At 43.5% G+C, this 22400-nt stretch overlaps 1 protein-coding gene across 5 annotated transcripts in view; it reads right to left on the minus strand.

The window, feature by feature from the left end:
• Positions 1-19351: 19351 nt before the first annotated feature.
• The window catches only part of WDR7 (WD repeat domain 7), a 371052-nt gene continuing 368003 nt past the window's right edge, over positions 19352-22400 (minus strand). For all 5 annotated transcript variants that reach the window (XM_055298166.2, XM_055298151.2, XM_063641394.1 and 2 more), the window contains one exon: positions 19352-22137. In XM_055298166.2, coding sequence (XP_055154141.1) covers positions 21934-22137 — 204 coding nt within the window. In that variant the 3' untranslated portion in view covers positions 19352-21933. The remainder of the gene's footprint in view (positions 22138-22400) is intronic.

A 22400-nucleotide genomic window follows, 5' to 3' on the forward strand; every position in this document is an offset into this window, starting at 1 on the left:
TGACGTGTCACTGGAAGATGCAGTATTTCCCAAAAGTAAGGAAGCAAATAAATTATTACAGTTTAAAAATGAATCTATTTATTGATCTCCTTCTTTTACACTATTAATGCTAATTGTTTTTCATGGTGCATGCATTTGGGATTCATTGAAATGAATTCTTAATGAATTTCCAAACACAAAAGTTATAGCAGGATAACAGATAGCATCAAATCATTCTACAATTTCTCAAAGGCCTTCTGCTCTGAAGCGACCTTGCAATATGAGGAGGAATCGCATATATTTGTCTATAAGATTTGAGATAGTGCTGCCAATCGTGTAGATGTGTGGGTGGACACTACAGCTAGCTACATTGTTTGAGCACCTCCTGTGTGCCAGGTTCCAGGCTAGATTGTTTACATTGTTTCATTGAATCTGCACAACAGCCCAAGGTCAGTTTTGTCATTTCCACTTTATTCAGAAACTGAGACCCAAAGAGGTTCACACATCTATCAAGTGGAGAACCCAAATACAAGCCCAATTTAATCTGGCTCTAAAGCACACGCTCTTTCCCCTGGGCCAATCTCTGTGCTGGACAGGTATCACACTGGCTGCAGCAGGTTCATGACAGGGGATGTGGTCACTGTTTCTGCCCATCTGTCCCATCGGAGTAAACCTTGGGCCTTGCTGTTGAATGAGTCCAAGTCATAGCACATAACTCACACCTCACATTGGTCTGTTCCTTCTTAATCATCACATCAGACAAAAGCCAGCATTGTGCTCTCTTATCTGTCTTGAACAAGAGGAGACAACTGTCTGTGTCCCCTTATACCTCTATAGTAATTTTTGAGCTAGACATGTGGCCAAGCCAAAGACTATACTTCCCAGGGTTCCTTGCAGCTGAGTGTAGCTGTGTGACTATCAAGATGTGAGCAGACTTGATGTGTGCCATGAATTTGGATGTGTGCCTTAAGTTTTGATGTTTTGATGTATGTCTTGAGTTTTGCCTTTAAAGGAAAGAAAGAGCTTTTTCCCATCTTCTTACTATCTAGAATTTACATCTGATGGTAGGTGTCGAAGGCGGCTTCTAGAAGCTGGAAAAAGGCAAGGAAAGATAATCCTCCTGAGAGCCTCAGCCAGCCCTGCTGACATTGAGACTTAACCCAGTGAAGATGATTTTGGACTTCTCAGCTCCAGAACTGTAAAATAATAAATTTGTGTTGTTCTAAGGCACTAAGTTGGAGAAACTTATTATAGCTGCAATAGGAAATATAATGGGGGATCCAGATAAAAGGAGAATCCAGTCCATGAAGGAAAGGGCATGCCAGGGTGAAGCAATAATGCTGTTCTGCATGTTCCCAAATCCCATCAGTGATCTTCTCCCCAACCTTCAAGGTCCAGCAGCAGCCTCCTCTCAGAAGCCTTCCTGGACCACACCAAGCAACTGGCTTCCATGCTGATCTCATCAGAGAAACTACATATTGGTATAGAAAGATAGGGCCTCCTGGGGAGGAAATGAATGTAGCCGCAGCCCTGCTAATCCAAAGCCTGGCACAAGCTGCCCTTCCTTGTGGAACACCTGGCACCATAGTTACCATCGGTGCAGACCATGGTGCCTTGGAGTTTCAGCCATTCAGAGGAACAAAGTAGGCCCAAAGGTGGAAAGAGGGAGGTACACAGGCTGTATTCCTTGTAGCCAGGCCAGTGTGTTGGCCTGAAGGCCCAACAGGCAAGATCTATTCTGTAAAGGGGAAGGGACCCTCCTAGAATTGCCAATATGGCACCTGTCTGCTCACTCTCCACCTCCCCTCACTAGGTTGTGAAAACTTGACCTCACAATCCTTCCCCTGTTAAGAGAACTTGACCTCACAATCGTTCTCACATAGAGTTCCAGAAGGCCACCACCAAGTGGTTGGAACTTGCCATCCCTGCCCCAGATCTTAAAAGTAAGAAGAGCAATAATTCAAACAACTTCACCAATTGCATAACAACCACCCCATGATTATTACTGGCAGGAATCATCAATGGCTGCCAAAATAACTGCAAAAATGTATGATGGGGAATAGTGTCTTTGCATAATCTCAAAGCATTTCCTCACAAGACACATATTAATTACAAAGGAAAAAAATTATACTTTACATATTTTATAGTTAAGAAAACTGACAGATACTACCTTAATCATGTGATAAAAGTGGACATCGCCAGCAATGACCATCATGTTCCTCTTGATACACTGCACTGAGAAGGACACAATGTCACTGCTGTGGTCTCCTGGCAAAAAAAGCACAATCTGAATCTAATCATGAAGAAACATCAGGCAATCTTGAATTGGGACTGTCTGCAAAACAACTAACCTGTACTCTTCAAAAGTGTCAAGGTCATGAAAGACAAAGGAAGACTGAGGACCTGTCAGAGATGAGAAGAGTCTCAATTGGTATCAGAATCAAAGAAACTGTGGGGTCTTGGATTGGATCCTGGACCAGAAAAAGAACATTTGCTGAGACATTTGGTAACATTTAAGGTCTGTAGCTTAGTTTAACAGTATTGGCCAATGTTAATTCACTGGTTTTGATTCTTGAACTATGATTATGTCACATGTTACCATTTGGGATACTGAGTAAGGGCACATGGGAATTCTTTCTTCAACTTGTTTGTAAGTCTGAAATTATTTCCAAGTAAAGAGTTTATTTAAAAACTTTTTCAATTGTCTGAACACTTTCATATTACTGATTTGATTTTATCCTAATTACAGCCTCTCAAGAGGGTGGCATTATCTATATTTACTGAGAAAATGGGAGATTAAGTAAGGAAAGTGGTTTGTCCAGGTCACCAGCAGGGAAGTAGCATGCAGACCTGAGACTTGACTCCAAATTTCCTATTTCCAAATTCTAATTGCCTTTCCAACTAGAATGAACTGGCTATGCTACATGTCCTCATAAAAGAAGAAGATGACTTTTTGAGAGACTTGGGTCTAACCAGGACATAGTCAACAGTCCCGCTCTGGGGGCATTCTGATTCCATCTGCCTTGCCTCCACCCATGACCCCACAGGTGCATGCACAGCATCATCCATGATCAGAGATAGGCTGACCCCCTTGCCAGTCCTTGTATTCACCAGCGATTCCACCCTTCTCAAGGCTAAAACAGGGCCTCTTTTCACCACAAATAGGGTTATCAATGCACTGGGGAGTAGAAAGGATGCTTGTAGGGTTCTTAGCCAGGAGTTCAGTTCAGCAGGAACTTTGAATCCATTCAATTCTGGTTACAAATGAGTTGACTTCAGCTCCGAATCTATAAAAGAATTGTTGAGAAACAGAGTGTTGAACTTGGAGGGAGCACATTTGGGTTCTGAGCTCAGATTGTCAGGGATTTTAATCCCAGTTTTCCCAGGATTGGCTAGGTTTATGCCTGCTGTCCTGGGGTAATTATTAATTGTTCCATCTTTCACCCTCAGAAGTGTCCCAATTAGGACAAGAAACTATCTGGTCACCACACACAGTGATTATCTGGTTGAACCTCTGATTTTCAAGGAAAGAACAGAGGGACCAGAGAGGTGGAGTAACCTGCCCAAGGCCACACAGTCCTTTAGTAGCAGTGTCTCCAGAGGTCTCAGTACTATTCCCAGGGATGACTGGTTTTAACCATTTCGGTTGGGACTTTGGTGGCAGTGCCTTCCACCCCAGTTCTCAGTTTCATCGTTGGTTGCTTTCTCTGGGGCTCGATCTCACTCCCTGCAATGGAAGCAGTTGTGCTCCCTTCATCATCTCCCTCTGGGGAAGCTGTAGTAGTCTCCTAATTGGTCTCCTCATGCCCTCTCTTAACTTCTCTCCAATCTTGCACATCAGCCAATGGTTTCTTTGAAACACAAATTTCATGGTGTTCTCTTCCTGCTAAATGTCCCATCCCCCACCAACCCTATGTGACCTGACTCCCTTGCAAACCACTCCCTACCCCCGGCATCTTCCTTTTCCCCTTTTGCTTATAACGACTGCTCTTTATCTGTCTCACCCACTGGAATGTAAGCTCCACAAGAGCAGAAACCAGGTCTCTTCTGATTCAAAGTTACATCCCTGGTGCCTCTTAAATTCTCAGCACCATGGGTGATCAATAAAGATGAGATGTCCTATAGACATGGGCAAGGACTTCATGTCTAAAACACCAAAAGCAATGGCAACAAAAGCCAAAATTGACAAATGGGATCTAATTAAACTAAAGAGCTTCTGCACAGCATAAGAAATTACCGTCAGAGTGAACAGGCAACCTACAGAATGGGAGAAAATTTTCACAACCTACTCATCTGACAAAGGGCTAATATCCAGAATCTACAATGAACTCAAACAAATTTACAAGAAAAAAACAAACAACCCCATCAAAAAGTGGGCAAAGGATATGAACAGACACTTCTCAAAAGAAGACATTTATGCAGCCAAAAAACACATGAAAAAATGCTCATCATCACTGGCCATCAGAGAAATGCAAATCAAAACCGCAATGAGATACCATCTCACACCAGTTAGAATGGCCATCTTTAAAAAGTCAGGAAACAACAGGTGCTGGATAGGATGTGGAGAAATAGGGACACTTTTACACTGTTGGTGGGACTGTAAACTAGTTCAACCATTGTGGAAGTCAGTGTGGCGATTCCTCAGGGATCTAGAACTAGAAATACCATTTGACCCAGCCATCCCATTACTGGGTATATACCCAAAGGACTATAAATCATGCTGCTATAAAGACACATGCACGCGTATGTTTATTGCGGCACTATTCACAATAGCAAAGACTTGGAACCAACCCAAATGTCCAACAATGATAGACTGGATTAAGAAAATGTGGCACATATACACCATGGAATACTATGCAGCCATAAAAAAATGATGAGTTCATGTCCTTTGTAGGGACATGGATGAAACTGGAAAACATCATTCTCAGTAAACTATCTCAAGGACAAAAAACCAAACACCGCATGTTCTCACTCATAGGTGGGAATTGAACAATGAGAACACATGGACACAGGAAGGGGAACATCACACTCTGGGGACTGTTGTGGGGTGGGGGGAGGGGGGAGGGATAGCATTAGGAGATATACCTAATGCTAAATGACGAGTTAATGGGTGCAGCACACCATCATGGCACATGTACACATATGTAACAAACCTGCACATTGTGCACATGTACCCTAAAACTTAAAGTATAATAATAATAAAATTAAAAAAAAAAAAAGATGAGATGTCCTTTGCAGGGACAGGGATGACTTGTAGTCCTGACATTCTGATTCTATGGAGTTGATCAGAAAACCACTTAAGGCACCCGGGCCCCAGTGGTACAGTGTTTTCCCTGGATCCGATTCCTTTTGCCTATGATGCAAAGAAACATATAACTAGAAGAATAACCTTACAGAATATGATCTATGTAAAATGAAACATCCCGAATCCCACATCTCCATACACTAGCCTCATCTGGAAGCTGCTGTGGTTCTTGTCCTGCCCTTTTCATCTCAACCTACCATGTTCCTGGAACATGAACATGAACATGGACAGAAATCATCCTATCAATCCCCCTCAAACAAAAACCAAACAGATGATAAAGCCATACTGGCCTTCTGACATCAGCCTTTCCAACCACTCCATCATACAGATGGGAAAACAGATGCCCCAGAGAGATTGGCTTTAGGATCAGGGCTTGGGCCAACCTTTTGATGGGGAGCAGCATATCTTAGTACATACCTGTGCAAGAGGCCTGGGGTTCCACCTTGGGACACAGTGAATGGTGGTGCCCAGAGCCAGCCCCAGCCTGGTGCCTAATGAAACTATCAACAGTACCTGTGACGTTCCACATGGACTCCCGTGAAGTGTTTCTCAAACTGTAGGTGCACACGAATCATCCAGGAAGCTTGACAAAATGCAGTTGTGACCCAGGAGGTCTGGGTGCGACCTAAGATTTTGCATTTCTAAATAGCTCCCAGGGGTTATGGATGCGGCTGGTTCCGAGACCACACTTTGCTTTTTTGTTCTTGTTTTTGTTTTTGTTTTAATTATACTTTAAGTTCTGGGATACATGTGCAGAACGTGCAGGTTTGTTACATAGGTATAGGTACACCTGTGCCATGGTGATTTGCTGCACCCATCAGCCCATCATCTACATTAAGTATTTCTCCTAATGCTATTTGCCCTCCACCCCCAACAAGCCCCAGGGTGTGATGTTCCCCTCCCTGTGTCCATGTTTTCTCATTGTTCAACTCCCACTTATGAGTGAGAACATGTGGTGTTTGGTTTTCTGTTCCTGTGTTAGTTTGCTGAGAATGATGGTTTCCAGCTTCATCCCTGTTCCTTCAAGGGACATGAACTCATCCTTTTTTATATGTCTGCATAGTATTTCATGGTGTATATGTGCCACATTTTCTTTATCCAGTCTAGCATTGCTGGACATTTGGGTTGGTTCCAAGTCTTTGCTATTGTGAACAGTGCTGCAATAAACATACGTGTGCATGTGTCTTTATGGTAGAATGATTTATAATCCTTTGGGTATATCCCCAGTAATGGGATTGCTGGCTCAAATGGTATTTCTGGTTCTAGATCTTTGAGGAATCACCACACTGCCTTCCACAATGGTTGAACTAATTTACAGTCCCACCAACTGTGTAAAAGCATTCCTATTTCTCCACATCCTCTCCAGCATCTGTTGTTACCTGACTTTTTAATGATGGCCATTCTAACTGGTGTGAGATGGTATCTCATTGTGGTTTTGATTTCTCTAAGTGATCATGAACTTTTTTTCATGTGTTTGTTGGCTACATAAATGTCTTTTTTTGAGAAGTGCCAGACCACACTTTGAATGGTATGGCTGTAGCTCAGGAGTCAGTCACCAGTGTGGACTGGAAGTTTGTGTCCCCTCAAAATACATACATTAAAACTTAATCACCAAAGCAACCATATTGGGAGATGGGAACATTGGGAGGTGATTAGGCCATGAGGGCAGAGCCCTAGTAAATGAGATTAGTGCCCTCATAAAAGAGGCCCCAGAGAGCTCCCTCATCCCTTCCATATCCTGCCACAGCAGGAAGATGCATTTTGTGACCAGGAACTGGGCCCTTACCAGACACTGAACCTGCCCATGCCTTGATCTTGGACTCCCCAGCCTCCAGAACTGTAAGGAATAAAGTTCTGTTGTTTATAAGCCACCCAGCTTATGGCAGTTTGTTATAGCAGCCAAAATGGACTAAGTCAGCCACCTTGTCTGCTGAAGGGCCAGATAGTAAATATTTTAGGCTTTGTGGGCTAAGAGGCAAAATTGAGAATATTGCACAGAGAGAAAACAAATTTCCACACATTTTTTATTGATGAAATTCAAAATATAATAATTGAATACAATTTTTTTGGTAATTTTAGGAGTTCAGTAAGGGGAAAATCACCCTAAGCAGGTTTTCAGCATGAGGAATGCAGACTCTACCCTTTTCTACCCAGACTCTTCTTTGTTATCTAATACCGTATTTTACAAACAGCAAGAAATATAAGCCCCAGGAAGTGAAACAAGAATTGTTTCCAGTGCATTTCTGAGCCGGCAATGAAGCTTAGCCTTTGTCTTCAAGAAATAGATCCAATGTGACAGACACTGCAGCTTTGTATTTTTTGACTAAGTTATTGACCAATACATTTGAAGTAATTCAGCCTCCCACTCACCCCGTGGCTTGTCACGTAGGATGGCAGTGTTCCGAGGGTAACGTAAATACAGTTCATAGAAGTGCTTCTCACTCCTGGAGCTGGTGTTCCTGACTGAGGGACTGCAAATCTGAGTAGTGTAAATGGAATCTGACTTCCCCATGGCAGCAATGCTATAACATGGGATTATGTGAATGGGAATTTGCTGTGGAAGGATCCCACCTGTGAAGGGAACAGTAGCAGTGAAGGAATCAAGGTGTGAACCTGGATGATATTTTCCAAGAATGTGAGCATTCTGGACTGGCAAATGCTGTTGGTCCCCGATCTCTTGCACTGGAGAACCCTGGGCCTCTGCCTCCCTCCTGACATTTCACTCACCAACTCCTCTAACTCCTGCCTCTTAGATGTCCCTTGGCCCTTCCTTTTGGTGTCCATCACACCTGCTATAGTTTGAGTTCTCAGAATCTCTTGATTAGACATGTAGCCATCCCTGGCCTCCTGTCACAGTGATCTCCATTTTCCAAACTATCACGCACCCTGCCACCAGGTTTAGCCAAGATATGAGATCATTGTTGCCCTGAAAATCATTAAGAACTCCCCAGACCTCTCAGGAAACAGCCTAGCTCTGTGTCACTGGCTACAAAGATCTTCATGCTGGCTTCAGCTCATGAGTTTGAATCGCTTCCTGCCATGTCATTGTACACTGTACAGTCTGTTTTCAAGGGTTGGCTGCAAGGGGCTCAGCCAGTGGCAAAGATGATTATATCATATGACAACGTGTAAGAGGTGGGTGTCTGCAGGGCTGGCTCCTCTAGAAGCCCAGTGGTGTCACCGAGGATTTACCCCAGTAAGTTGGCTTGAGCTGAGGTGGGTTCCAACATAGGCCCAAAATGGCTTGTGGGTTCCCAGGTATCACAGATTCACATAGCTATGTCCACAGACAGAAACTTCTACTTGAATGTCTCTTTTTACTGGGGAGGAAAACCTTTCCCAAGAGCACCCCCCTCCCACCTCACGGGCCAGAATGGCATTGAAGGACTTTCTTATACCACTAGGCATTGCGTGAGCATGCTGGCTTGAATTAATCAAGCTTCCATTTCCAAGGCTGATAAACTTCAGCCTGAGCACATGGTCATTTGTGCAAAGAACAGAGCCCAGCCCAGGCTTAGAAGCATGGAATAAAGGGGAACATGGCTCTGGGTAAGGGATTGACTACATCTGCTGCTCCCTGAAAACATCACCTGCCTTCACAGTTCCATGCCTTCAGTCATGTCCCCCCTTTGTCTGAATGTTCTTCCACCCTGGGAAACTCCTATTCATCTTTCAATATTCAGCCATAATGCCACCACCCCTACAGTGGGACTGTGTTGGGAAACTCCAAGTGGCAGAGAGCTGTAGGAAGCCTCTAGGCTCCAGCCAACAGCCTGCAAGGGCCTCCAGTGACAGCCAGTGAGAAAGTGAGGCCCCCAGTCCTGTAAGCAGAAGAAAGTGAATTCTGCCAACTATGACATGAACTTTGAAGCAAATTCTCTCCCTCACAAGCCTCAGAGGGGACCATAGACCCAGCCAGTACCTTGATTTCAGCCTGTGAGAGATCTTGAGGCCAAGGCTCCTGGATGCCTGGTTCCGAGAAGCTGTAATGCCATAAATATGTGTGTGTGTGCACGCACGTGTGTGCATGCGTGTGTGTGTGTGTGTACACGTGTGTGTGTGTGTGTTTTGAGACAGAGTCTCACTCTATCACCTAGGCTGGAGTGCAGTGGTGCCATCTTTGTTCACTGCAAACTCCACCTCCCGGGTTCAAGTGATTCTCCTGCCTCAGCCTCCCAAGTAGGTAAGATTATGGGTGTGTACCACCACACCCAGCTAATTTTTGTATTTTTAGTAGAGATGGGGTTTCACCATATTGGCCAGGCTACTCTTGAACTCCTTACCTCAAGTGATCTGCCCGCCTCAGCCTCTCAAGATGCTAGGATTACAGGCATGAGCCACCGCACCCGGGCAAATGTGTTTTAAGAAGTTTTTGCTAATATTGTTACTGTGTAGATAATTAACAAACCCTGTTTCCCCCAACCCACTCCAACCCATTCTCCACATTGCAGCTGAGTGGTGTTTTCTAGCTAAATTAAATCACACCTTTCAACTCACAATTGTCGGATGGCTTTTGAGTCCCCTAAGAGTGCCCTTGACCATTGCCTACGAGATTTAATACTGTCCAGATGCCTCACTTGTGGCCACATCTGGCTTAATACCTGCTGTCACTCTCCCTTCTGCCTCAGGGACCTCACACGTGCTATTTTCTTCTCTAGAAGCTCTTCCCGCTTCCAACTGCTCTATCAACATCCAGCTCCTTATCTTCCTTCAGAGACCCCGGGTTGACATTGCCCACTCCTTCCCTGGGCTATTGGGTTTCAGCTGCTCCTTGTTTCCATCATTGCTCAGGTTACAATTTGTGGTTGGCTTAGTCCCCACCCCAGCCCACTAGACTGTGAGCCCATACAGGCAGGTGTCACAACTGTTGCCTTCCCCACTACAATCCCAGCACCTAGTTCTCTGCCTGATGAATGGTAGATGTTCACCAGATATTTACCAGATGAATGAATGGGCTTAATTGTCTTTGGAATCTACCAGAATGTATATGTTCCAATGAATGTTCATCTTAATGTCTCATGACTCTACAGTCAGAGGAGACACTCCCAAGGCTGATGCTCGTTTCTTTTCTCTGTTCCCTCCTCCTCTGTGCTCCCATTGTATGCTTCAGGCTTGGATCACACGTCCTGGGGAGGAATTCTGTGGATCAGAGCTGGAAGAGAAAAAAAAGGAATAAAATCAGGGATGGATGGAGCTCAGGTGGTTGGGATCCAGGGAGGGGCAGCTGAAGAAGGAAGCACTGAAGGAAGCAGACAGAGGCCTGGGATGCCAGGGAGGTGACCCAGAACTCAGTGCCTGTGTGCACAGTGCGTGTTTCTGGCTATGCACAACCATTGAGCATTGCTCCAAGTTAAACCATCAGAAGGAGGGGCTGTGTGTGTGTATACACTATGGATAATGGGCCTCACAACATCCAGCGCATTAGCTAGATAGCCTTTGAGATGCATAAAGGATGTGAGTGCCTGCACTGTATTAATTTCACCCTTGCTAGAAATGCCTGGAAAATAATAGGCATTCAATAAGTCACTGTGGAATAAATAAATGAAGATTGAATTTTGAGGTCCTTGGTTTTTTACTGAGGTCAATATGAGAATAAAGCATGTCTCTTCCGCTACTATAAAGCTGGCCTTGATGATAGCGTCCATTGATGGAGAGGAAAGAGCACTTTGGATTTTAATCCCAGCTCTACCACCTTACTAGCTGTGTGACCTTAGACCACTTACTTAACCTGTCAGTGTATCAGTTTTCTAACCTATACAATGTGGGCTAATTCCAAATTATTGAGAGACTTAAGTGAAATTACATATGTCAAATGCCTCACATGGCCTCCAAGCACATCTGGACCCTCAATCCCTTGACTTGTTAGAAAAGAGACCTAAGATGTGTGTCACAGCCTGGAGCCTGCTGCAGGGCCAAAGCTGAGGCTAATGGATGTGAGTATGGTGGCATATTATGGTTTGCTCTGGGAGGTTCTGATACATTCCAATATTTCCCAGAATGAGATCATCAGGGATGGGGAACTAAGGCTATGTAAACCCGATATGTGACAATAGAGACTGGAATGGCCGCTGTCCTGTCAGGGGGTGCTCTTTGTTGATTCCGGCCAAGTGGAGGGAGTAAGTCTTGTAATACTTCTCTGTTCAAGTCACCTGGGAGGCAAACCATTTTTTCAATCTTAAGTTTCGGAAGTCTGTTTTATATATATCAGTGACTCTCAAGTTATTAAAGATTGCCTCTCTGGAGAAGAGTATCTAGAGGAAGAGGAGGTGTCTGCAAAAGCAATTGGGAGAAGTCAGAAAGTTGTGGCCCCATGAAGGCAAGGAGAGGGGGCAGTGCCAGGGACTGGACAGCAGCACCAAATGCTACTGCATAATCAATGAAAAGCAGGGCCAATTGCTGTCAATCAACTTCCACTTTCCCAAAGAAAGTATCCGTGGTCTACAAGAAAACAAACAAACAAACAAAAAACTGGTTGCTGAGTTGTAAAATCACTCATTTGTGAATAGTCCTACTATTCACAAATGAGAATCAACATAGTTCCAGTACTTGTAAAATTTGGTGCAATGGCCATACATCCAAAAGGGAAACACAGTGGCTTACATGAACCAAAAACCTCTTCTATTCTCTCACACTTCCTCCTGCTTCTAAAGAGTGTGGCCGGATATTCCCTGACAATTCCCTCCTCATCTCCTGTTCCACAAGGGCCACTGGAAAAACGGGAAACTGGGCCTTGGCAACAGAGTCTGGGACTCAAAAATATTAGATTTCCCTTTTATTTTTGGTGCAATCTTGGTCATTTGTCTACGTGACCAAGTTATTTTCATTTCTAAAAGGGAGATAATTCATGGCTTTCAGAATGAAGAATTAAGAAAAATAATGAATGCACCTACTATGGTACCTGGTGCAAAATAAGTCCTCAGAAATATTAGTTCCCTTCCAGCTTTCCTCTTTACTTTTTAAAACTGAGCATTTGGATTTGGCTGAAGAAAGAAAAAAAAAAACACAGGAATAGAGTTCATGGTAAAGCGTATTTTCCTGTAACACAGAAGCAGGAAATGAAGACGTGAAAAATCTCATAATTATACTTCAAGGAGACAAGAAGAGTTAGGATAGTAGCATTCACTCAATGTTTACAATGGTCTAAGTTTTCTCTTTTTCTTTTCATTCTTTTCTCTTTTCATTCTTATAAGAAGACTATGAGGGAGGCATGATCATCGTTCCCATTTTCCAGGCAAGGACACCAGGGACATGGAGATATGAGTGGTATGCAAAGGGAGTTATCTGGCTAATAAGTGGCAGAGCCATACTTGAACCTAGGCGAGGTCATCTGGGAAGAAGACTCTGAGACAGATTTGCTGAAAGTGGGTGTATTAGAAAGTGTTCCTGGGATCAATACCTGTGTGAAGGAAGCAATACATAGGCAGGGGGGAGCTGGACTGTGATGTGGTTGCAACAGAGTTCTCTGCCAAATGCCCTGGGAGCTATGAAGCTGGAATGGCCCTTCAGAGATGTTCCAAACTGAAGCAAAGAGGGTTGAGTCCTTTTATCCCCATGATGGGTTATTGGGTGTAGCTCTCATTAGGGAGGAGGATGAGGCCTTGAGGAGAGTGGCTCTCTTCAGCCTCAAGCAATTCCTGTAGCAGGTCTCAGTTGGGAAACGTCAGCTGCCAACAACCCAGTACCTGGGGGAGTGAGCGCATACCACGGTGTCCCCTGCCTTCACCCTTTGCCCCACACAGATCCACTTGCTTTGAAAAAAGCCTGGGAACAGCCATTCCAGGATTCTGGGGGAAACATAACAGAAATATTAGTGGAACAAACTACAACCCCTGCTGTTGCAGCTGCTCCTAAAGCCACCACTGATATCTATTGCTTCCCTTCTCTACTACTCATTCTAAACTCTCCCCTCCCCCTTGGCAAGAATCTCTGCTACTTTCCATTGCTTACTACTGGGCAAACCCAGAGCCTCATCCATGAGAGGTCTGAGCTCCTGCTAACCATGCCATTTGGGTCTACAAACCAGGCAAGGGATTTTGACTTCTTACTGGAATGGCTGCTTTCAGCCTCCTGTGATCCATTTTTTATTTCTTTTGCTTGTATAGACAACAATACCCTTGTTGGCTGCCCTCCCATCTTGCACTTAGCGATGACAGGTTTTATTAGATCCAAAGATCTCTGCAGGTCTGGTCTCTCTGGCCACCACTCCAAACTTGCTACTAATTATGATGATTGCACCCACCAGGTCTGTATTATTTCAGGACCTTATCATCCCCCTTGATACCTGGGGCCCAGTTCTGTCATGATATCTTCTACCCTCAGTCCTGGCCTGCAGGGATGTGGGTGCCCTTCTAGCACCTTCCTTCCATTCATTGCTGGAATGAATGTCCCCAGCCTCTCTCGCAGAGCAGAGGCATCCAGTGGATTTGGGGGTACCTAGCATACCTCAGCAGTCTCCTCACTCTGATCTTTCCTATTCTTGCCTCCACCCTCCGTCACGTCAGTTCTGACATTTCTTCTTAGTGTCAGCCACCATTTTCTCCAAGCCGAGCAGCTTATAACATCAGGGCAGCACCTTTTCCCTGGGTCCTTGCAGGTTGTTCAATCTCCTATCGATAAACTCTCCCTTGACCCACTTTATAGTCTGTTTCCCCTTGACCTAGCACCTGCTAAATCCAGTCCCTTTTCAGTGGCTATGTTGGGTACATGTTGGTGAGGACCTACAGCTCCTATGGGAGATGGTTCTTTCCCTGTCCTAGCAGGTCCAGCACTTTGGCAGCCAGGTTGTACCATGACTTAACCCAAGTCACTCCAGTGGGGGGCACGTGTAGTTCTGCACGGGAGAAGCCTCTGCATTATCTTCAAGCAAAGGAGGAGGAGCGCCGGCTTTGAACAGGAAGGAGCAGGCCATGTAGGCAGGCCCGAGGAGGGTTTACTGGAATCGGAGGTTCAAGATTGTTCAAGTGCATCAACCCAGAGAACCCCGTTCACCTCTGTCAGGGCTCTGACCCCAGGGCAGCAGATTTTCAGAGGCGGGTTCAGCCTCTGGAGCTGTGCTTCTCCATGGGCTCAGCCTGCCCATGTTTGGCTGTAGGAGATGAAGCTCTCCTTGGATGTTGCTAAGGAGTCTCTCTGGCTTTCACATTTAGCCTCTACTGGGTGATTAATCACCCTTCAGCTTTTCATTGTCTTTTTCCAGAGCACTCCACAATAGTCATCCAAGTCCATTGTCTTTATAATTTTTCCCTTCCCTTACTTTTCAATTCCTGCCACGTGGTACCCTCCAGCACATCGCCCTCCATCAGCATGCCATACAAGCATCACCAAGGAAAGTTTTAACAATTGTGCAGCCAAGCATGCCAGAGGCTGTCCATGAGGGCCCACCACCAGTGATGGGTCCTTCTTGCCATGGTTCAATGGGTGGCTCAGCTCCCAAACTCCACTTTCGAATCTGTTTTCTTGGGCCACTCATGGTGGGTTCCCTGGGAGGCAGACTGTGTGTTAGAGAGGTCTGCACATAGGAAGTTTATGGAGCAGTGTTCTCGGGATCAGCATCTGTAGGGGCAGAGAGAGAGGTTGAGCTGGGATGCAGTTCAGTGAAGCCTTCAGTCAATGCTCAAAGGAGTTCTGGAGCTGGGATGGCCTTTCCAAGTGGTTTCGAAATGGAGCTTGGGGCTGGGTCTTTTATTTTTATTTATTTATTTATTTATATTTATTTACTTATTTATTTATTGAAGCGGAGACTCACCATCCTTAGCACCTTCCTTACGACTTGCTGAGTCTCTGTCACCCAGAGTCTCACTCTGTTGCCCGGGCTGGAGTGCAGTGGTACGATCTCGGCTTGCTGCAACCTCCACCTCCTGGGTTCAAGTGATTCTCCTGCCTCAGCCTCCAGAGTAGCTGAGATTACAGGTGCCCACCAACACGCCCAGCTAATTTTTGTATTTTTAGTACAGATGGTGTTTCACCACATTGGCCAGGCTGGTTTTGAACTCCTGACCTCAAGCGATCCTCCCTGCCTTGGCCTCGTAAAGTGCTGGGATTACAGGCGTAAGCCACCACACCTCGGCTGAGGCTGGGTCTTTAAATCTCTTTCCTGACCCATTATGGGATGTGTTTGCTCCCCAGGAAAGGAAGCATGACCTTGGGTGAGACAGTTCTCTTTGGCTGGGAAGCAATCTTTACGGAAGGACTCAGCACACATCTGTCAGCATGCTTCGGTTCTGCAGTGGGATTTGGGTGGGGGTGGGGGGACCTGGGCAGTGCACTGTGTCAGGCATTCAACTCACTGTGCCAGTCACACAGTAGAATCCAGGAGTAGGAGGAGACACAACTCATTTTTAAAACAAAAACTTTTTTTTAAAATAAAGAAAATGAAACATGGAAAACACTAAAGCCGGAAAAATCTTTTATTAGGGTTTTTGACTTATGGATTTCGAGTGTCCTTTGACACAGGAGTCTGGTTTTCTGTTATTGCAATAATGGCTGCAAAGTGAAGAACTTTCTGGATTGTTGGCAGCATCTACCAATGCCCTTCAGGTTGTAGGTCTGAAGTAGTTTATACCCATTCCGATCACACAAAACTTTGACTTCCATAAATTCCTACATTATAACATCCCCAGTATCCTCCTAATTAATTCCTATTTATTTTTTAAGGCCTAGCCCAAATGCTTCCTCTCTGGGAAACCTAACAATACCACCTCATCAGAATTGATCACTTCCTGTGTTCTCATTGCTCTTTACCTGCCCCGGGTCTCAGCACCTATTCCATAGTGTTATGGTTCTTGGTGAGATTGTGAGCTCATCAGCAAGAGGAAAATAAAATAAAGAACATATGCTTGGCATATTCTAAGGTTCAATAAAAGCTTGCTGATTGAATACAAATAATGTTTCATTGCCATATCTTTATTCACACATTTTCACTAAAACTTGAAGTGCCGCTGGGTGGGTCAAGTTTTAGAGCATCATTTCCCAACAGTTGTTGCACGAGGGACCAGTTTCATGCAAAAAACGCTGGTGGTTGGGGATGGTTTTAGGATGATTCAAATGCATTATATTTATTGTGCACGTTATTTCTATTATTACATTGTTATGTATATAAAATAATTATACACTCACCATAATGTAGAATCAGTGAGAGCCCTGAGCTTGTTTTCCTGCAACTAAGCGGTCCTGTCTGGGGGTGATGGGATACACTGACAGATCATCAGGTATTAGATTCTCATAAGGATAGTGCAAACTAGATCCCTCACATGCTCAGTTCACAATAGGATTCACACTTTTATGAGAATCTAATGCCGCAGCTGATATGACAAGAGGTGAGCTCAGGCAATAATGCAAGTGATGGAGACCTCTGGAAATACAGATGAAACTTTGCTGGCTCACCACCACTCACCTCCTGCTGTGCAGCCTGGTTCCTCACAGGCCACAGACTGATACCAGGGGTTGAAGGCTGCTGTTTTAGAGAATACATTTCAAATTTGGGAAGACTAAAGCACTATGTCATTTTGATGCTAAGTCAGAACAAGAAGATATTGGCAACAGACCCTACATATTCAGTTTCCTGTGCTTTGGTGATTCCATGAAATCCACTCTACAATACTTTTGTCCAGAGTCTTATTCAATCTCGATAGATGCATATTTGGAAGAAACGCATTAAGAAACTCAAAGTCATCCCTGATGCTAACGTGAGTCCTACATTTAATGCAGTGATCTTCTTTTTGAGGAATCAGTGATAACTTCAGCCACAACCAACCAGTTTCCTCCATTGGCACGTATTTTGGCATTTCTTAATGTGTACAAATTTTGGTGAGAAGCGGGGTGGTAACACATAGCAATATGGCAAAGCAGCTGGGGAATACAAACAAAACCACAGAAGCCCTCCTTTGGATAGGATGTTCAGATCTACTTGTGGAGTCCACATAGAGATGAAAACATAAAACAAAAGTCCAAGTTTTCCAAAGAACACAGGTCATCTTGTTTATCCATGCTCAATTAGGACTCCTGTCTCCTAAAAATATTAGCTTACATCTATTGAGTGCTTCCTATGTGCCACTCTTCTCAGCATTTGACAGGTGCAATAAAATGGATTTCACAAATGCAGCACATATTTACTTCATACCCCTACAATTCAAGCAGTGCTAGACGCCTGGCCTTCTCTGGGAAATCTCAGAATATTGAGGAGGTTTGGCTGGCTGCGTTCTCTTTTTGAAACAAAACAAAATAAAAATTTCCAGCCTGATCTATCACCTCAGAATAGAATGGGATTTATTAATGAGTAAGCAGGTATATAAATAGAAGCTATATTTTCACTGTATTTTTAATACTCTTTAATTAGCACGTTTACAGCAGGCCTGATGATGTACTTTAGATACTTAAGATTCCTTTGTCCTTCCGAGATTGTCTGGAAGGTATGGGCACCAATGGCTTCTTAGTTTTCTTATCAGTAGGAAAGCAAAGAATCTATATCCACTTGATGGAGGTATTTGTCTACAGAATGAATGGCTCTAATCTTGCTGGTAAGAATGAATTGTTTACCATCTTTCTAGAGGTGCATAAACCTCTCACTCAGAGACATTAATTAGAATATCTTCGTAAGTAATTTGTTTAAAGGGACTTGGGAAACTAGAAAAAAATTAAGTTCTAGGTACAAGAACTCTTTTCTCATGCAAAGGATTGAACTGAATGTGAAGGAGGATCCAGGATTTACAATGCCATTATGGCAGAATCAACATGAATTGCAAAACCAAATTCTGAGATGTTAGCACAAAACAATGTAATCACTCAAAAAAAACAAAACAATTTGTAGCCAAAAGGTGTACAGAAGCAGGAAGTCTGAATGCTTTTTGAGCATTCAATATTCATTATTCTGCTGCTTCAAAAATATAACTTTTGACTAAAGAAGGATGATCACCTCAATGTTCATACAGTTGTGAGCTTGGTTCATTAAGAGGACAATTACAAGCACAAAACTCTCTGTAGTCTTTTTTTTTAACAGCAAAAAGAACTGAACATCTAATTTTTGAAATTCTTCTGGCTTTTCTTTTTGACCTTTGGTATTTGTATGTATTGACGATCTCTAAACCATTGCACAAAAACACCTTGAAGTGTCAGGCTTTAAAAATGAGTCTTCTTTTCTCTTTCTCCTGCGCAGCTTGGATTATCTTGGCCTTGTCAAAATACATTCTCTAGTTAGAGGGTAGAAATATTTCCCTCCTGGCTCCAAAGTATTGATTTTCTTCAACACTCAGCTCTGTCAGTCAGTCGAAGGGGTGAAAGGTGAAAGTTCACCCAGCACTGCTTGGCTTTACCTTCCTATTAATGTCACACCCTTTCCACATTTGATCAGTTTATGTGATCACTGATCATATAGAACTGTTACTGCCCCTATTTTCCCTATAAGAATACATTTAAGTCACAAGATGTTACAACATTTCCTGGGGCCCACAGTGGGCATTTAATAGGGCCAAAGATGCCTCAGACCACTCCTGGAATGTTCACAGAATTCTTATAGCAAATTATACTGTTACATGATGATTGACTCAATTCAAGCTTTTGTGTTCTTATCTGAAATAATTAAGAGAAAAGAAGTACATTCACTACTTACACATAACCCTCTATGAGCAGTAAGGACCTATTTTATTATTCTTGATTTTTCTGAAAACCAATTATACCCTTTACCTCAGGGATTCAAATTCGACTCCAAACTGAGTGTGAAATGCAATGAACTTAATGATCTCAGCCTCGCTCCCGAGAGGCAGCCAACCCATGCCATCCAATCTGACAAGATATGATTTGGTGCCATTAACAGTCTATTTGGGAGCATGTAGAGATAAAGCAACACGCATGCAACGCCCTTGCCCAAACCACAGAGGGTGCCAGTGAGTTTCTGGAGGCAGAGTTTCTGTACTTCTGCTCTACTGTCCTCTGGGAATAAGTTGCCTTTTCCCAAGCCAGTTCTCCTGGGAAATGAATGATTAGAGGCAGCAGGGCTAGGGGAGCATACGGATTTCAACTGAGGATGTTTAAGATGAGTGAACACTGGAAAAGGTAATATTGTGAGAAAAACAGTTTTCAATACAATTGTTTTATTTAACACACATATGTACACAGGAACATTCAGCACACATAGAGTCTATTAAGTGGAATCATTAAGAAATGTCTGGAGAGGCAGACATTTTAATTCACTCGCTGTACGCAGGGAGTTCAATCATTACATTTTCATACAGGTGTCACATCATGTCATCTTTTGCTTGTAAATTACCAATGAAGCCACATATGTCTCTACATATACAAGGACAGGTCCAAATACAGTGCCAATGAAATCAATAAAACATTAAAGGTGCACGCTGGGATGACAATGCAGAGTTGACCTCAGTGCTGAGAAATCTAAGCTGGGATGAAGTTTGGGACCGTGGCTATTAAAATAGCCAAGGAGAGATTTATGTTAACAAGAATGCAGGTATTAGTTTAGCAGTTAGAGATGACCGTCTAATCATCAAACATCATCCACCCCAGGGTTTTGCAGCCACAGCTTTCTACTGGCCTTGGTTGCCTGTGCAGACAGAACACGTGAAAGGCCGACCCACGCTTATGACTCAGGGCTGTTGCTCCTCTGGGCCCCCTGGCTTTGTTCTCAACCTTCGTGGCGGTGGGAGCCATCCGTGTGTTTGCGGCAGGCTGCCTACCGCTCTCACACCTCTTTCCTGATACACAGAATATTTTTGTTAAAGAAAATGCTAAGGTATACATTTACCTCATCATTCCAAATAGAGATGTAGCCTACAATAAATTAATTTCCATTTAAGTTCATAAAGTAAACATATGTTGGGTATAGAGAAGACTCTGGACCCATTGGAAAACAAAGTGAGCCTTTTAGTTTACCTTACATTTCTCTAGCTATGCCAAACACAACAGCACGTTCACCAAACAAATAAAGTCTACACTGTATAGGTCTTTGTTTCTTCCTTGGAAACTACATATATAATCTTTATAAATACAATGTACATGCATGTGCCTAAATTCACTTTTGAAAGAATACCCAACTCTAAAACCAAGGAACAGTATAGATTTGCCGTCAATGGAAATAACATCATATCAATATGAAAGAGATGATCTAATGGTCTTAATTTCTTAATATGTTCTTTAAAAATCTGTTTCAGTGAAATAACCAATGTTTGTTCCTAGACTTTGATCCTACTTTTTTATATATTAGATAAACTCTGACAACCTAAACTTTTAAGACTAAATTCTCCCATTATCATTTTGGTTCCTTTGTAAACTTCACATATTTTCTCTGAATTTAACAAATAATTTTCTATTTTTGCATGTAATAAATGATTTTGCCCAACTAACCAACCAATTAACAATTAGGCAACCAAACAACCCCTCACAAGTATATACAGATCAAGGTTAGAAACAATTCATACAAAATATTATTCTATTTTTTCATTATTATGAGCTAGAACCAGAACAATCTGACATAAGAAGAAAGTGATCTAGTTAAAGCTTACTTAGAAGCATAATGAACACCCTCACTGCAATGTCTGCTGAAATAAATTGAGAGCCACACATTTTTATATACACTCCTGAACATTTGTGCCATAGTTATTATTTTCCAGAATACTTGTTTAAAAGAAACACCTTATTAGCTTTCCTTTAGTTGATCAGTAGTAGTTTGAAGGCTGAATTATAATAATTTCATAACTGACATATGTCACACATATGGGAACTACAGGATTGCAAGGTTTCCAGGGGAAAGGGGTAAGCTCTTTCTTCAACAGGATCTGTAGCAGTAGATAGGAGAGTCTTCATTTTCGGTACACGTTATGCTTCTGAACTTGGCTCTTTATCACAAAAGTCCCTTCAAGAGATTAGTTACAGTGACTGGATAATTACATTAACTAGATCATAGGGAGTGATTATTTTTATTTTAAACTACTAAATATACTATCATTTAAGCAAGAGATGAGCACTTCAGAAGGCTGTCTGGAAAACTATTTTCTACAAGGAAAATATTTTTGTGTACATAATTAATCATGAATCTCAAATTGGTTAGATGTTGATAAAGAAGGCAGTAGCTAAACCCTAGGAAATTGGATTGAGTAATTTCCTAGCAATCACCAGAAGAAAAGAACATGTAAACACAGAATCTTTTTGGTAAACAATATTTTAGGAAATTCAAAGGGCAATAATTTCAATCATGAGGACTGCCACATGACCTCAACACCCAGTGCCAGAACGGCCAGATTGAAGCAGCACTTCAGAGGTGGGGTTGAGATGGCTAAAAATGCTGATCTGGGCTGGGAGTGCAATCACAGTGTTTATTGATTTTTGTGCTTCTGTTGCACCAAGCAACAAGAGCGTTCCCAGGAACCGCTGGCTTTCCCTGCCCATCTCTGGCAGGGAAAAACTACCTGGTGACAGGATGGCCACATCCTGCAGAGCATGTGTGCGTGCCTCTGAATTGATAGATGGCACGAGCGGGTTCTGCCCCCCGAGAAGCATGCACAAGTGACAAGACCTGGCCGCGCCCCTAGACGGCACTGGGGTGGGCAGGCCCTTGGGAACAATCTGGTGTGAGGAAGGACAGAGCAACATCGGCTTGGATTATTTAGAGAACTAAAACGCAGTCACGGCGGCGGGCAGCAGCGCTAGACCATGAAGCGGTGCTCCTTCCCGTCATGGGCCATGAGGATGACGTTGCGGTTGGAAGTCCAGATGAGCCGGGCCAGCTTGAGGGCATTGTGGGAGCCAGGGGACGCAGGCTGCACAGGGGGCACCTGGTAGGTTTTAATGCAGCGCAGCTGAGGTGCGGAGTTCAGCATGCCGATGCTTCCCAGCAGTGATGTGTTCATCTGGAGGGACAGGAGAGCACATGTGTCACTTGAACAGTCCTCTCCCTTTCCCTATCACAGAGACTGGGTCGATCTCTTCTGGCCACTTTCTCCTCCATCATGGTTATTCTCCTTCACCTGAGCTTGTTCTTAACCTCAAAAGTTCCTTTCAGTGTGCTTGGAATTGTTCTGATGCTGTTACAGTAAATGCAGAAATCTAGAGGAATTTTATGGGGGTAGAACCTGACAACAGGAGAGTCCATGGATCTTTAGGAAGAGAGCTA

This window comes from Symphalangus syndactylus, chromosome 1, assembly GCF_028878055.3.
Source record: "Symphalangus syndactylus isolate Jambi chromosome 1, NHGRI_mSymSyn1-v2.1_pri, whole genome shotgun sequence".
Classification (NCBI taxonomy): domain Eukaryota; kingdom Metazoa; phylum Chordata; class Mammalia; order Primates; family Hylobatidae; genus Symphalangus; species Symphalangus syndactylus.